Below are 17,077 nucleotides of genomic sequence, written 5' to 3' on the forward strand. Positions count from 1 at the left end.
AGCAACAGAGGCAATGATGGTATGCTGAAAACATGGAAGAGAATTTTGTGGCTCCTGGAGAGGTTATAATGGGCTTGTTAAATTTGGTTTGATTCTCACAATTACTGCTTTGTCAAAAGAAAGTTGTCTCCATTGGCAATTTCTTTCTTTCCTTCTGTTCTTCATAGCACTATCTGAATCAGGAGCGTACCAATACTGGTTGACCTTCAAGAATTGGGCTGGGTCCTTGGACAGACCTTATTGGAGCGAGTAGTTGCTCCCAGTTTGTCTGTCCTTCAATAGATGTTTGGATTTTGCTTTCTGTGCCAGCTAACACCATTAGTCACTGTAATTTAGATGAGTTGTAAAGCTGAAGATTAAGAGTTTGTGTTGCTGGGAAGAAGTACACAAGAGGTTTGGCATTCCCTCTAAAGGAGTGTGTGTTTCCTACTCTCTGCTGCCTTCTAGGAGGCTTTGTTTACTGCCCTGTTGTTACCTCTCTGCTTTAACTTCCTCAGGGTGTTATTAATGCTCTTCTTATTCAGCAGTAGCATCTAGATTTAAAATTACCTGTTGCTTTGCTTTCCTTCATGTGGATTTTATGCATGTGGTCTGATCTTTAGTTGCAGGATCCTATTCTTTTTTCCACATTGTTACAAACCACTTCTCCTTTCAGTGTGAATGATGAGCATCCAGGGCAGTGTAGTGAGAGCTACAGGCGGAGCTGCAAATACTGGCTTTGTAAACATTGAAGTGCTTGGAATGATATTCTACTGTGTAAACAAGTGAAGAAAGGATGCTGGGACATGCAATCAATTTCCCCTTTTCAGACTTGATAACATTCCATTTTATTCTTAAATTAGAAAAAAGGACCAAATTCCAAAGGATATTTTTACTAACAGTATTCTCTTAGCTAGTAATAAGGGAAGATTTGTTATACAAACTTATATTTTATGATTGTTATGGTTTTGTTTTATTTTATTTTTTAGAACTATTTTCATTACTTGCTTTGGATTCAGTAAAAACTTAATGTTGCCAATGAATCTGATTCTTAGTGGATGCTGTTCAATTTTTTTTTTGTGTGGGTTTTTTTTTTTTTTTTTTTTTCATCTGGGGGAAAGGGAGAATAAAGAAAGGAGACAGGTACAAATTACTTCTGTGAAGTTTTGTGGGTTTTTTTTTTCTTAACTTGGATTTAGGATGGTTTTTTAAATGATTCCTGTTTGATACACATGTTGAGTGAGCTCTTACATGCACTATAATTTATAAAATAGCCCCTGAAATTTATAGCCAGAATAAGAAGGTAATGTTTAGTCAGGATGAATTTTTGTGGATTTGGGATCTATACTTCTTAATGTCCTTTACTGCTGAAGTAGAGATAATATATAACCAGCCAAATGAGGGCATGGCTTCTATGTTCTATGATCTATTGATCTTCATCACTGAATCATTCCTTTTGTCACAGGCTAAGGTATGAAAAGCCCAATTTAAATCCCACCAGATACCTAAGAGTGTGAGATACAAAGAACTGGGATAGAATCTTTGTACATTTCCTTGGTATTTGGTCTGTATTCCTTGACTCTGCCTGAGAGTTTGTCTGTGTAATGTATTTTGTAAGCATATCTGATCATCTCCTAAATATGAGATACAGGTCTCTACTTGGACTGCCATGAGTTTGTTTTGTGCCTCGAGACTCATAAATAAAATGTTTAATTTTTTAACTTGGATAACAAGGTCATTTTTCTTCAGAAAACATGGGCAATGTGTTTAGTCATGTACCATCTGGATGTTTATAAGCACAAATCAGTTACATTTAATCAAATCTGGTATTTGTATTTCTGTTGAAATGCATACTGCTGAGGACAGAGAGTTGGTACTTCTCTTGTACATCTGGTTTAACATATCTGTTTCACAACAGCTCGTTAAGGACTCTTCTGCCTTCCAGAATGCAGCCTCTGTGTGTGCACATGCGCGTGCATGTCAGGGGGAAGGTTGGGAAGGAGAAAAAGAGGAAGAACTGCCTGTCATGCTGATTTTACAAATACGTGACTGACTCAAGCTCAACAGACTCAAGAGCTTTTGTTTGTTACTTGTGGTAGTTTAGAGAAAGAAATATCTGCAGGAATGAAGTGAGTGGAAAAGTCATACAGAGCTTCATAAAATATGGGTTACATATTACAAATTTTATGGTTTAGTGTTCATATTAAATTATGAAGAGGAGCAAGAATAAATAGTTCTCTTGCTCTGTAGATGGGCATTGAGTAACCTAGTCATTCTGTACTTCCAGTCTTACTTTTAAAAAGAGTTTGTAAAAGTAATATTTGAAATTGTTTAGGAATTTATTTAGGCATTGTTTTCTCTGAAAAATATAGTGAAACTTGAGAGTTCTGCACATATCAATTTCAATGTTGTTATAAAACAACAAATGAACTTTTATTGATTGGATGGCTCTGTTAGATGTTCCTCATGGGTGTAGCTTGTATGGGTAATAGAGAATGCGATGGACAGCCAACCAAAAGAAAAATCAAGTCTGTATTTTAGAAAGGAGTAGGGGGAGTGTTGTTAATTTTTTTTTTTTTAAGGTTAAATCTCACATTAAATCTTCGTAATTTTGAACCTGACAGATATTTTAATTAGTTACTCCGAGAAGCTCATAAAAAATTATAATCTATTTGATCCACTACAGTCTGGCGTCCTTTTGTATCTTGGTACTTAAGTAGGGCTTTTTTTCCTGTAGTTGTGGGCCTGCTGTGCTTTGCACTCTTTTTTGGAATTCATAATTTTCATTCTGAGTCACCTTCATGCAAGATTGTTTTGTCAGATAGTTCTCACCACCTCTCAGCTTGATTCTTGTTCTATTCCTTATAGCATTGTCCAAAGGAAAATTAAAAATATTAAATAGTATGCCTGTAGAATCTCACTGTAAAGGCTGTCCCACAGATACCTGTAAATATATCTACAGCTGGTTGGTTGGAACTATTAAACAAGCAAACCCAAATTTTGAACTTCATTCTGCACAACTTTGTCCTCATCATAGTTTAGCATAAGTGGGAGAATATATTTTTGACTGTGTTGCATGCAAGTCAAGACTGGCAACATGTATTTCTTTTCTCCTAGTCAGCAGGGCTACTAGTCCATTAAAGGAAGAAACTGTCTTGACATAGAAGACTGTCAAGTCAATTGGCTTTATGCTTTAATGCTCCCCATTCTTAAATAATTTCATTCTAGTATCTTTCTGAAATCTGAGTTAGATTGAGTTTTTTATTTGCCCATCTTATGATTTTTTTCCATTTTTTTTATTTCTGCAGTACTTGATGACTTATTTCACCTTTCCTGTAGTTCTCTAAACATTTTTTTCTGAGGATGAATTTCATTAGAAGCTGTTGACTGCCATAAATAACATTCAGTGGTCTGTTTTTTATTTTTTTTAATTCTAACTTGAACTCATACTCCCTTGTTTAATTTGGTTGTATGGAATTAAACTTTTGTGTGGGTACTGAAGCAAAGAAGACTTTATGCCGTCCAGTATTTGCTTTCTTTCCATGATTAAGTACTTTCCTTTGGGGCATAAGTAGTGGGGGTTGTTTTCTGGGGTTTGTTTGGGAGTTTTTTGTTTGTTTTGTGGTTTTCTGTGCAGTTTTTTTGGGTGGAAATGCTCTTTGTTTTTTAGTGCCATCAGTGTTCTAAATTCTTATTCTATGCATCTTTTCTAGGGAAAATTGTCTGTCCTAGACTAAAATCTACCAGGATGTGAAAAAACACCTAAAATCGGATGAAGTATGTTGAAAGGAAAGATTAGCTGCTAAAAAGAAAGCTCTTGTATCACTTGTAAAGTGATGAGAATTTGCATTCTCTGCCCCTAATTTTTTATCCAATTTTCCCTCGATTGCTGTGACAGCCCACTATGCCTGTTCCTATTTAAAACTTAATAGAAATATAGGCACATTTCATCTTGAAAGTCAGGTTAGGACAGTATGCTTTGCAGAACATTTTCTCCGAGTATCAAATAATGTCGTCTTGGCTCATACAGTCTAGCTACAAGATACTTTTGAAGTAGGCTAGTTAGAACAAAATAACTAAGTGTTCAATTTTTATACTTTCACACAGTAGCTTATCCTGGTTTAAGTAGGACAGAGAGATCCTGAGGATTGTCTGTTCTCTGAAGTGCATTCCACTGGTATGTGGTACACTGATGTAGAGCAGGCTTGAACTTGGAGAGTTCAGCTGCAGAATGTTGGGACGCTTTTGGCTGGCAGACTTTCCATCAAAAGTCAGACTGAAGACTAGAAGTTATGACCTTGACATCTGCTACAAGTTTTTTCTTGTTTTCTTAGGAGTTGAGGGGTGGGGAGGAAATAAGCAATTGAAAGTTTTCCCATTCTAACTTACTGAAGATTTGAAACCTACCTTTAAATTTTTCCAAAATGTTTGAATGCACTTTCTTTGTACTATATAGCTTGTACGACAGTGACTAGTAGAAAAAAACAAAATGTGTGAATCAGTAGGGGTTTGAAAATTCACTATGGAAATGGAGTTCCCAACTCTAAGAGCTGAAGAATGTTGATTTGGCACATGCTGTGAAAGGGAAGTTATTTTTTATGGCTATCATTGAAATCTGTGTTTAGGGTCATGCACTAGAAATTCTGTAATTGAATAAGAAGGATAAAAGAGAATATGAGGACTCATTCTGTAGCATCTTTTTAGATTAATATACATCTTAATGGAGGACATTATGGAGATTTGATTTTTTTAGGGAAAGTGTGTAGCCTTCTCTCCTACTTAAGATGGACATCTTTGCGGGGCTGGCTCTGAATGGAAGAAGTTTCTAGATTGCTGCCAGCTTTTGGGAAGATGACACCTGCAGTGCAGAGAAAGTAAGATGGGTCAGAAGCAAGCTCCTTCAGTTTCATCACAAAACCAGCTGTACCAAATGTTGGCTGTGTGCAGTGTAACAATGACTATGCTGCTGCACTAGTGTGATCCTCATATTTTACCTGTTTTTTTGCATAGGTGCAAGAGGGTTTCGGTTTCTGCAGGAAAGAGACAGAGGAGCAGTGTGAAGGATTGTGGGATTGGCGTTTGGAAGAGGTCACTTCCCCATGAATCCTAAGGATCTAGGGGTCTAGGAGACTAACCACTCCTCTTTCTGTAAATACTTTCCCAAACACTGCCTCCTTAGAGGAAATTGAGCTTCCTGACCCCTGCTCATATGTAGCTCATCGTCATCTAGTAAGCATAAATTAGTTGATGCCAATATGTTTCTCAAGCAGAATATTTTCAATATAGCTTTCACACTGAGCATCGGTGCACCACAGCCTGTGGCATATGGGCAAGAATTCTAACAATAATATGCAAGAAGTTGGAGCTTTTTAACTGGATGTGTGAGAAGTAACGTTTGATGGCTGCTTTGAAAACTATCCATGGAGATGAACTTTGTCTTTCTAAAGGTCCTGATACAGATATTTCTTAGAGCAGGCTGTTGTGCACTGTACCAGTTGTCTTCAGGAGAGTTGCTGGCCTCAGTTGTTAAATGTCATCTGGAAAATAGGGCATTCCCTTTAAGGGAATGATTAAATAGGGACATTGCCTCAAGGGGTAGTTTTCTGCACATTTTTACAGTGACTGATAAAACCATATGGGTCATGTGAGCCTATTCTAATTGAATCAGCTTTGATTGAAAGATGGAATTGCTAGAAATGCACTGAATGGATGAATTCCAAGTAAATGATTCATGCTGTAAAACAGCTAAAAATATGAAAGCAGAAATCAGAGCTGTCTGAAAGTTAGAATTCAAATATAAATAGGATGTGTAGAAATTGCATTGCTACTCTGCTATATGCAGATGGATCTGTGTAATGTTTTCTCATACAGACCACTAGCTCCATTGTTTGCACTGTGGTTATTATTCAGTTGCATTATTTCAGAGACAGTGAAATGGCCGGTTAACACTAGGATATGACAGAAGTAACGATAATGAGAAAAAATAGTTTTGGATAGCAAAGTGTTGAAGTTCATATAATCATGAACTGCTTCAATGTAGCAATAAAGTAGTTTTTCACAAAATAGCTTTGTGTGGTGATTAGTGAGGGCATATCCATGTGACATGGAAAGCTAAACATAGTTTAATCTGATAGTTTTTATTCGGTGAATAGCTTAATAGAGTGCTGATGACTGAGGGAGAATGAGCTGATCTGTGTCAGAACCTAAAGACTGCTTTTGCTGCTAGTGATTTAATTTAATTGCTAGCAGCTTATACTTGCATTACAAGAACTGGCAGTAAGAAATATTTTTTACTTTTCATAGGACTTAAACTGTTAAAAAGCAGGAGTGGCATCATTCGGTGAGCTGCTTGCTTCTGTGTAGGAGAACGTTTGCAAGATCTAACTGGCCACACCACTTGCAATACTACTTAGTATACACAGTGTCCCTGATTATTTCCTGTTCACTTTAAATAATATCACTGATGTGATATTTTAATAATCACTGATGAGAATATTTTTTATTTTTTATTTTTTTTTTTTTTAGTAGGAGGTAAGTTGGGGCTTACTGGAACTTGATCTCAAAAACCAGCAATAATAATGGAACAAAGGTTTGTACTGGGTTTAAAGTGAAGTTGAAAAAACAACTTCCTTTGTTATGGAATGTCGCTTGGCAGAACCTAAAAGCTCTTGCATAAGGTGCTGCAGAAAGGGATTGTGGAGTAGATATGATAGTTGATAAAAAGTTAAATGTTATTTTAAAAAGCAAATTTTCTTACGTTTCAAATCTAGAAGAAAGTGTTAAGTTAGTTGAAAAATTGCCTGATAGAAGAAAATAAAATCTGAAAATGTTGTAGCTACTAGTCTGCAAATATATGCAGGGATATATTAAAAGCTGTTGTGCATTTTGTGCGTTTAAATGCTTAACAATTTTCTAATTATTTGGGAATTAATGTTTTATATTTGACAAAAATAGTGTCTTTACTATTGAATTTTTAAAAATACTGCATGCTTTTAAGTGTTTACTGTCAAGCTAACACTTGAAAATTTCATTGCCTTGAAGCACAAAGAAAGATCAGTAAAAAAGGTAGGGAATTTTTTTGCTTGGTTTCTGTGCAGCCAGATTGCATATGCTTACACCTTAATAGTACAGATTTAAGCATGAACTTGAATGAACAACCTAAAATGTAACAGTTAAGCTTTTGCCTTCTTACTTGGAAGTTTAATAAGACTCTGCCACTCTCTATATGTCAAATTGGGTGTTGACTGCCAGCATTATTACATTAGGACAGCTGCTGCAGTGCCTTAATACATGTATGAGTGTCTTGGTTGTAGTTATTTCTTTCTGTATTATAAAGAATTCTGGTATCAATTTCTTGACTTGTAGGAAATTGTTTTGCATTTTAAAACTTGATGAAATTATGATGCAAAATTTAATTTGGTCCTGTTTATTTTATTTAACACTGTCAATACTATTTCAACATCTCTACAAATATAGGCCTCAACCTTCTTACATTTTTTGTGAGTTCTTAGTCCTGAAAAGCAGTCTTTTTGAAGTTAAGCTCTTCTTAGCTCAAAGGAAGGAAGAGTCAGGTAGCTATGGATATGCTTAATTTTTAGGTGAATGTTTAGGTGAAATTGCTTACATTTTTTTTGTCCTTAAAACCAGCTACTCTGGGAGGGAAAAGAGACTCTGAAAGGGACATATAAAAATCACTGGTGTCAGTGTTAACTGTTTTGCAGAAAGAATTCTGAAAAAGTGAAAACATGTCTGAGGAATTGGGAATGTTAATTACTTGCTTGATATAGTAACTTGTTATCCGTATATGGGGGTGGGAGAAGGGAGGTAACCCTCAAAAAAACCTGGCTAAAGGGTGGGAGGAAAGGTTATTGACTGCTTAGTGAGTTTTACTTCAAGGTAACGTGTTACTTATTGCAGAAGCTAAACTTGAAATATCTTTCTTTCGTTCTGAAGCCATTTAGATGTTCTGACATCTAAATCTACATCATCCATCCATCATGGAAAGTCACATTCCAAAGCTGCTGGTTGCAGCCTGTTCTGTGATCTGCTGAGTGAAAAGCTGTCTGAGCTCTATTATGAAGTTAGAGTTAGATCTTTGCATAATTAATGTCTTATTGAAAATGCACAGGAAGTTTACTTTTTATAAGCTAATATTGCTACAATACTCAACTACGGATGTGCATTGTAAAAGTTACTGGAGTAAATGCTGTAAGAATTGCTCAAACAATATCTGTTTGAAGGTATTCTAATTAATATGTGTTATTCATTCACATATTCATTCCTTAGAAAATCTACTTAAAATCACTTCTTCACATCCTTCAATTTGTTTAAAAAGCTGGTTATTGTAAAATCATGCCTTTTTCTATTTTTCTCCCTGTATATATCTGCTTGCTTTCAAGATTAGGAACAACCTTTTATTTTTAAATTAATTGCTCTAGTTACTGTATTAAGAGATACTTGAGAATGTGGACCTTGGAGAAATGAGGACATGGTGGAGATTTGAGTAGAGACTAGCTAGAATAGGATGATGAAGTAGAAAATATGTGAAGATAATTTCTTGAGATTCCAGTAATGACTGGAAAAATGGACATTAGAGTATTAATGTGGATATCAGATTTCTATTAGCTTCTTGAGACATTAATATTTAGGATAGATGTGAGTGGAAAATGATCTTCAAATAAATTAAAGATATTTAAAGCCTGTACATTTGTACTGTGAGATGACTCAGTGTAGTAATGAAAGAACAGGGTAGAATTTGAATGATTCAACTTCATTCCCAACAAGATTTTAATGCCTTTAACTGTATTCTGTTTCAATTTTAGAAAGACATGTATGAAACAAACATCAACAAATCAGGATTTTTATCAAGGTTTGGAGTGTTTACAAGGCATTTCTGAAAGCATTACTAGATGAGGGAGTAGCAAAAGCTGGTGGAGGAGGAATACTAGTATATGAATGATGCTGGAATTCCATTTGGAAAAAAATAATAGCTGAGTTAGCTCAGTTAGAAATACAGGAGCAGATGGAAAGGAGATAGACAAGTCTGCAGGGCTTGAATGAGAGAGGGATACGATGATCTCTTCTGTTTACAGAAGGTTGCTTTTTAAGCAACTGTCCTTCATAGGCAGTAAATGAAGAGGAAGGTGGGATTCAGGAAAACTTGAATGGTTAGTTGGAGGACCTGATTGACTTTCTCTGAAGCCCAGTGAGTAGTTCTAGGTATTTTTTCCTACAAGCTGGTTGACCTTGTTATTTTATGCTTTTCACAAAGATACTTAATTGGGAATGCCTGACACTTTGATTTTAGACTTTCTGTTACATTAATCAGAACTGTAACACATGTTCTAAGTTTAATCCATAATACATCAGCATACCCTTTGTTTACAGTGCAGCTTTTGGAATAATCTTCAAGACTTTCCCAAGGAGACACTATGAAAAAAGTCATGTGGAAACTGTAAAGGCAAAAGCATTTCTTTTTTGTACTGATTCTATTCTATAGCAGCCAGCTTCACGAATTTGACTATAGGTGACTTATATAAATAGATTTACTACTCATGTGACCTTTTGACTATAGCAGTTTTGCTAAGTCCCGTAAAACCCTGGAGAATAAAATTCAGGGTGCTAGTTGACTAGGCTACGGGTTTCCAAGGAATGAGTCCTGTCATGCCATGCTGGTGGAACAGAAAGAAGCTGATGTTCAGAAACATGCTGAACTCATTGCCTAAGCCCTGTGCAGTGAGGGCCTAAAAGCAGCAAGAAGTTGAGTAGAAGATGTGGGAACTTGCATTAGCTTGGAAGCATTTATTCTGTCCGTCTGAATCACCTGAAAGGGAAGAGTACTTTAAATATAAAGATTTTTCTTTTTTAAGGAAAGGATTCTATGACCAAGGGTAAGATGAAATCAGTCAGGTTTCTGTTCCAGATGTTTCTTCTTTTTCTTGAGGAATAAGTCTGCTGTCTTGAACAAAAAGTTGATGTCTCCCTGCAGGGAAGTGAAGTGTAGATAGATGGTACTGCTTAAGGATTAGGGGTACCTTTGAATAAAACCTCTTTAAATCTCTGAAGCCCGATTTGGTTTAGTGGTGGGGTTTTTTCCTAAGAAGTGGAGAAAAGGATGAAATTAATTTGCAAACTTGAAATTTTTAAATGTATGATAGACCATGTAGAGATTTTACATTAAAAAAGGTGAAAAATTATGAAGAAATAGTACAGGCTTTGTTTTTCTTGGGAGCTGTTGTTTTTTTTTTCTGGGAAGGAAAACATGGTAGGAAATAAGATGTTGCTGATCAGTCTTGAACTGTTGTGATGAATTGACAATTCCAGCTATGTAATAGTAGCCTCTTCTGTTTGATAGTATCATCATGATCATAGAGGTCTTTTCCACTCTAAACGATGCTTTGATTCCATGATATTACCTCTCATTGAATCCTGCTGTCATTCCAAAGGTAGTGATTAGTATTTGCTATAGAAACTTGAGTTCATGAACCCAGAATAAATCAACATCTTGGGCAGCTAGGACATACCCTTTTGTATCAGCTTTTTGATAGCTAAGTAGAACTGGACTAGATTATTCTCTAGTTATCAGAGGAAAACTTTGGCAGGTAAGTTGACCAGAGCTCAGTAGCAGACCTAAGTATCAGGCCTAATGTGCTATTTTAAAAGTTTTAGATAAGTTGAGTGTGTCTGTAGCTTTAGGAAACAGATAATTCAGTACTTGAGACAGGATAATTCTCTGGCAAGAGATGTTGGCCTGAATTGAAGCCAGGAGGTGGTTGGACTTAAGAGGAACAGGAAGGATAAGATTGCATTAAAATGGAAGCTCTGCTTGACTGATATTCTGGATCCAGGTTTTGTTGAAGAGCATCTTTTTGATTGAATGCTGAGGAGACAGCATTTCCGTAATTTAGACCCATTGTGTTTCAATTGGGAAATTGTAATTTTAGTACTTCTGCAGTAGTAAAATAGACAAAACAGGAGATAGAACTTCAGGAAAGAATGTGACTTTGAGTAAGTTCCCAATTCTTCAGGATGTCTGAAGCCTCTGAACTGCACATTATAGATGACAATACACTTCCCTCAACAGGTTGGAAAAAGCACTGTGCTTTCAGCAGTCTCACTTGCTTGGCAGCACTGTGTGCTACTTGGCAGTCTTATTTGCTGGCTCTGGCTGTGCAGGATATGTGGCACCAAATGGACAAATCCTACTCCTAACTTTACATGCAGGGGTACCTCATGCTAACGTAGGACTCTCTTGAGAAATAGGTATGTTTGGGGTTGGTTCATGGAAAAACTGTCACAGTTGGCCCTGTCATGTTCCTTGTTTCCAGACTGTAGCAGATGAACCCTAAAGCTGATTGACTGATAAGTAGTTCAGGTCTGTCAGCATTGGAGCTTATACTCTGAGAAGTGCAGAAGACATTGGATGCTTTATGGACTTGTGATGGCTGCAGAAGCAGCACTGTGCATATGTAGTTGTGCTCTATGTAAATTAAATTCAGCTAAACACCAAGATGTTTCAGCATTAAGCCAGTTAGGTCTGCATATTTGAAGCACAGCTCAGGCAGCGGAGAGTTTACTGTTCTTCTGGTGTATGTGTTGCTCATCAGTATTGTATAGATATTTTTTGTTTATTTTGGTTCTCAAAATGGATCTGTTTTGCTGTAATGAGACCAAGTTATTCATTGTATCAAATTAGTCAAAATACTGTTAACATAGGTTATTGGTGAATAGTAGGTGAGGGAAATCAAGGAAGCATGTGAGATTTCCAAAATTATTTATGTGCAGGAAGGTATTGTGTTGATCTCTGGGTCATAGGAATAATTCAGGGCAACAGTTCCAGATACCATGTGGTCTTGAGTATTTTTTATCTCTAGGCATTTAAATTGCTGTGCTATAAATTTTTTTTTTAAAGGATGTCAACAATGAAAACAATGAGTATCAGTACTGAGTGTCTGCACAGCAATTGCTAAAGCAAAGACAAGTTTCTGCAGCCTCTATAAATATGCTTTCTAAACCAGCAGCTAGATCAAACCTGATAAGATAAAATGTAGTTACATCCTGCAACAAGAAGATTAGCGTTAAAATGATGACATCCTTATTTTTGAGCATTTATGGAAATTTTAGGGAAGACAGAGACTTGTATGTTTGTCTTAATGGCTGTTGGCTGTTTAAAGATTGAAAATGTTAGTTTTCCTAGTTTTTTAAAGGAGACTATGAAGTGCATATCAAGTAGGACCTTGTAAACAACGTTAGAATTAGGTAATAAACAAAACTAATGAATGAAATTGGAATAGAAGTGTTGGTAGAAGTATGGCTGATATCAACTTAGAAGAAAGCTAACTGTCTGAAAAGGAAAACTAGGTAGTAGAGAAGGGGAGGTGCAATATTCAGAGATGTGATGTTTAGAGATCTCTTGGAAGCTCAGTAAATCAGTTTTTTAGTATGGCTAGAGTGCTTAAACTGTAAAGTTCACCTTTGGAAAGAATTGCTAGCTCTTCTGTAATAGTGTATGCCTTTCTTAGTGTTCTTCAAATGACTAAAGTGGAATTACAAGGTAAAAATACAAAGCTTTTAGGGGCTGGCTAAATAATAGGTATTGTTTTTATGAACATTTCTGCTTGTAGTTCTGGATTGTTCAGTTGTGGTGGTCCAACAGTGGTCAAGTGATAGAGACAAAAACGCTTGTAATCTTAATGCAGAAGATAATAGAGCTTCTTTCTAAACATCAGTTAGCTCAGGTGCTCTTGAATATTCTTAAAGATTAAATTACTATAAATATCAACAAAAGGCAGTGTTAACATCATGTCTACTTAATCTGTAGCAGTGTATTACAAGAAGTGTTTAACTAGTTTTGAAAACAAGTAATTTAAAATGTGTTTTGGCAAATCATCACAATCAATTTCCTGTTACAGGGATAGTTTCTCTAACTTTTATCTTCTCTGAAGTAGCCTTTTCTCTATGAATTTATTCATGCTTGAATGACATGATTCAGCTACCACTAAGCAGGAACAATTCTATCAGGTTCAAGCTTCATGGACACAGAGTTATCTCCTGACATCTGCATGGCTTGTGAAGTGCTTGGTTGCAGTTCATTAGCCCCTTTTGAGTACCTGGGGAAAAAAAATGAGCACTTGAAAGGCATTACTAGTGTTGAGAGATGAATTACTTTTTTTTCTCAATGTTTTTAATATAGGAACCTTGAATACCTCATTTAATAAATTGGGACATGAGAAAGCAGATAATAAAATTTAGAACAGAGATATAATGGATAGCTATAGAAAAAAGTGACAACAAAAGGGATGGCTAATAGATGGATTTAATAGAGGGAATCTCTTGTCACAGCAAAGCCACATAGAACCTCTTGATTAATTTTTAGTGCATCTTCCAAAACATGATTTCTCTGTGTTTTTTTTCTCTTTACTGACTTCTGTTCCTTGTTGCAAGGATATTTTTTCAGCCACATTTGTTTTATGGCATTAGGAAAAAAGTTCCAAGCCCAGGATTTAGAATTAAGCTTAATTTCCCAGCTGTACTCTAATAGAAATCATCTAGTTTGCCCTCAGGAACTGAAATTGTTATAAATTGAGAATTTACTTGTCTAAGATTGTTTTTTTTCCCCTCTCTACTAACCCTATTTAACAATTTTCCATAATCATGGTGTTGTCCACTCTCCTGGGGAACAATTGTGTGTCAAGTTCACTAGTGTCCTAGTTCATAAGTAGCATGTCCAATCATACTCTCAGGTCACTGTGTAGTAATGTTGGGATTGTCACTTGACTGTCATGACAAACTGTATCTCCTATCCCAGAGCAATCTTCCAACTCAAGACAGATCATCAGTTTTCTTTATGCATCACAGCTCTTTTCCATCTGAAATTACAAGCTTGTGCATCAATTGCACCTTGGTGGTTCTTGCTCTGTTATGAGCTACATAGGTGACAAAAGGTTGAAAAAATTCTGAGATAAGTTTTCTTAAAAATGTCTTAAGTACTGTGTTAACCTAGACATCTGTAGTCCATTGAGTCCATTTGAGTTGTTCACTGTGGGCTCAATACAGGGTGTGCTTTGCAAGGTCCTATTGCTATAAGCTGGGTAGTTTTCACTAAATTGATTTGTTCCTGTTCTTAGTCCCTCCATGAGTCAGCGTAGGCTCAGTTCATGAGTGTGTAAGGGGTAGTCTGGTTTTTATCCCAAAGTTCTGTTGTGTTGACAATTTAGTAATAGTCTTTCTTTTATTTGTTTTAATTCATTAAGGACATACTGTGAAGACTCATGAAATACCAGTTGATTTATATTAACTGTCTTTCCCACACTTTATGAATTCTTTTAATTTGACTGTCACTCTGTAACTTGAACTGTTGCAATCATTACTGAAAATATAACTTGTTAATGGTAGCTGCCTTGATTTTCTGCATTTATTTTTCTCATCTCCTCATCCAAGTAAGAAGTGCCAGTAGTGTGATCCTGTGGGTTGGGATAAATAAGTATGTGTGTGAGCTGATAGCTTCTGTTGTTTTAATAATGGTTTTGTATTTTCAGAGTATCACAATGCATATAATTTGTGCTTTTTCTAGTTTAAAAAGCTTAACATCACAATCCAACTAACAAAACCCAAGAGCTTGGCAGGGTAAGCATTCTTGTGGAGAAGAAATTTAGATCTTCAAAGGCTTAATAACAGAAACTTGTTTATATATCGTGACTTGAAATTTCTTAATTCCAGAACTACAGAAGAAGTAAATACACTTGCAATGGAATGAGTAAGATGTTTCATTTCACACTAGGATCACTGTATTCCAATACAAATCAGAACAAAAAAATTAATCAATTTCAAAATAATATTTTGGAAAAAGTAAAAATAATAAACTGTTGAAATTCTTTCACCTGCCGTTGCTCTTCTCACACTGGTTTTTAGTTTGGATCAAAACTTGGAAACCTGCACTGTGTATATACTAATGGAATGTCATTTTATATTTCTGTTGCCAACTTCCAAAGTATATGTGTTCTGACAGCTATATCATACTGATATTAATTAGCAGTGTATTTTTTTCCAGTGGACAACATGATAAAAATGATACACAACAGGATTTATTATTGCCTCCAATAAATTTGTTTGAGCTGAAAACGCTTAAGTTCTATTCTATAAGGCCAACAATAGTTCTAGCTCTGATACCTAAAAGGTCAGCTTTTTCCTTTTTGTGATATGGATTGTCTGCTTCTGTATTAGAGTCAAACCAGACCATTTCAGCATTTGAAGGGGCTGGGAGTGGGTGGTAAAGTAGTTTCTGGAAGAATTGTCATTTGGAGCTTACTCTGAGGTCTCTGTCTGGATATGACAACTGTGAGAAGAAGGCACATTGCAAATATGGTCTCTAAATCCCTGTAAAATAAAAAAAAAGGGAATCTCATTTGTTGGTAATGCAAGTAAGTGAAACTCAGGGCTATAATGGGTTTAAATTTTATATGCTATCTTAATGAAGTATTAGCATCAAGATATGTTTAAACAATATTTCTTCTTACAATGATGGTAAATGTTGATAACTGAAGTGTAGACAGTTTGAGACTTGCAAAGTCTAAGCATTATGCATGTCTATATATATGTGCACACAGGAAACCTCGGCCTGTCTCTCAGCTGGTTGCACAACAGGTTCCTCAGCAATTTGTGCCCCCTACACAATCAAAGAAAGAGAAAAAAGACAAAGTAGAAAAGGAAAAAAGTGAAAAGGAAACAACAAGCAAAAAGAACAGTCATAAGAAAACCAGGTAAAAAATTTAGAAACTTTTTCAGTAGTGGTAAAATGTAATTTACAAATAAAACTAAGAAAATGTTCTTTGATTTTACTGCTTTCCAAGTACTGTGGCAAACAGGTTATATATTGTTGCGAAGTTTTATTGGTTCAGACTGTCTATAAAATATGAAGACCCGCAGTGTGTACTTGTGGCCAGAAGATGGAGATGAGCTGAACAGAGAAAGACTGTTTAAGGGTTATTTAGGATATTGTTTTAAGGGTTCAGACAAGTATTTTTCATACCATACAGAACTGTTGATAGGCAAATTGATGATATTAATCTCTGGGAAAAAGAGGGGATGGGTGTGATTAGTTTCTATGCAAAACAGTAGTGGGAGGAGAGAGAACCAGTACCAGACTGCAGATGAGGAGGGAAAATAACTTGGTTATTGATAGCCTTGTAGAACCCTTCAGCTTTGAAGGGCTGAGCTAGCGCATAAATTAATGTGACAGGATAAAGTATGTGTATAGAAATCTCTTTGCCACATCTGGGATGCTGAAGGACTCAACACTGAAAACATGAAATACTGCAGTACAGACAAGCAGTTGTAAAAGCCTTGGTCTTGCTGTAAGGAAGGAGGGTGCAAATTGCTAAACAAAAGCAGCAGGTTTAACCCCTAATTCATCATAATCTAAGCATAAAGTTATTGTGGCAAGAATGCTGTGTCAAAAAAGCTGAAAGTGTATAAGACATGTAAACTAAGCAAATGTGGGAGGAACTTTTTTTTTGGAAGCCTGCCAAAATAGCCCAGCCAAGAAATATCCTTTGGGATTAGTTATGCATAGAAGCAGCATATGCTTCTGTTGTGCCTGAAATAGGATCATTAGGATCAGAACAAGGGTGGGACTGAGAGTCAGTAGAGAGCAGTCATTAAGAAAGTCATAGTTAGGATTAAGGACACTGAAGTGTTATTTCCTTTCCTTTTTTGTTTTTTAAATAGTCAAATTTACAAGCTTACCTCATACAGCTGAAGTCCTTCAGTTATGAAGCATTTGATGTTAGCATAGTGAGCTTTAGTTATGCCAATTAAAATTATAAATTGAAATATTAATGGATAAATTGCAATAATACAGTAAAAATGCAGAAAGCAAGATAGGAAAAGAGTAAGGAAATTTGAAAAATAACTAAAATAAAATCTCGGGCTGAAATACCAGTATTACCTTGCATTAAATTAAGAATTGCTTTTTTTTTTTTTTTTTTTTTTTTATGCTTCAAACCTTCAAAGTTAATCTTTTTCCAAAAATTGTTTCACTAGGTGGGATGGTAAGTTAAGAATGCTTGATTAGTTTAGACATACTTCTTCAGCATTCTTT

At 35.7% G+C, this 17,077-nt stretch overlaps 1 protein-coding gene across 1 annotated transcript in view; it reads left to right on the forward strand.

The window, feature by feature from the left end:
* Positions 1-17,077, forward strand: part of YAF2 (YY1 associated factor 2) — a 31,110-nt gene that overhangs the window by 3,880 nt on the left and 10,153 nt on the right. Inside the window, exon 3 of the mRNA XM_005519286.3 lies at positions 15,585-15,737. Within this exon, the coding sequence (XP_005519343.1) occupies positions 15,585-15,737 (153 nt within the window). The remainder of the gene's footprint in view (positions 1-15,584; positions 15,738-17,077) is intronic.

Source organism: Pseudopodoces humilis, chromosome 5 (assembly GCF_049639895.1).
Source record: "Pseudopodoces humilis isolate 2021_Gansu_Grassland_sample_001 chromosome 5, ASM4963989v1, whole genome shotgun sequence".
NCBI lineage: Eukaryota > Metazoa > Chordata > Aves > Passeriformes > Paridae > Pseudopodoces > Pseudopodoces humilis.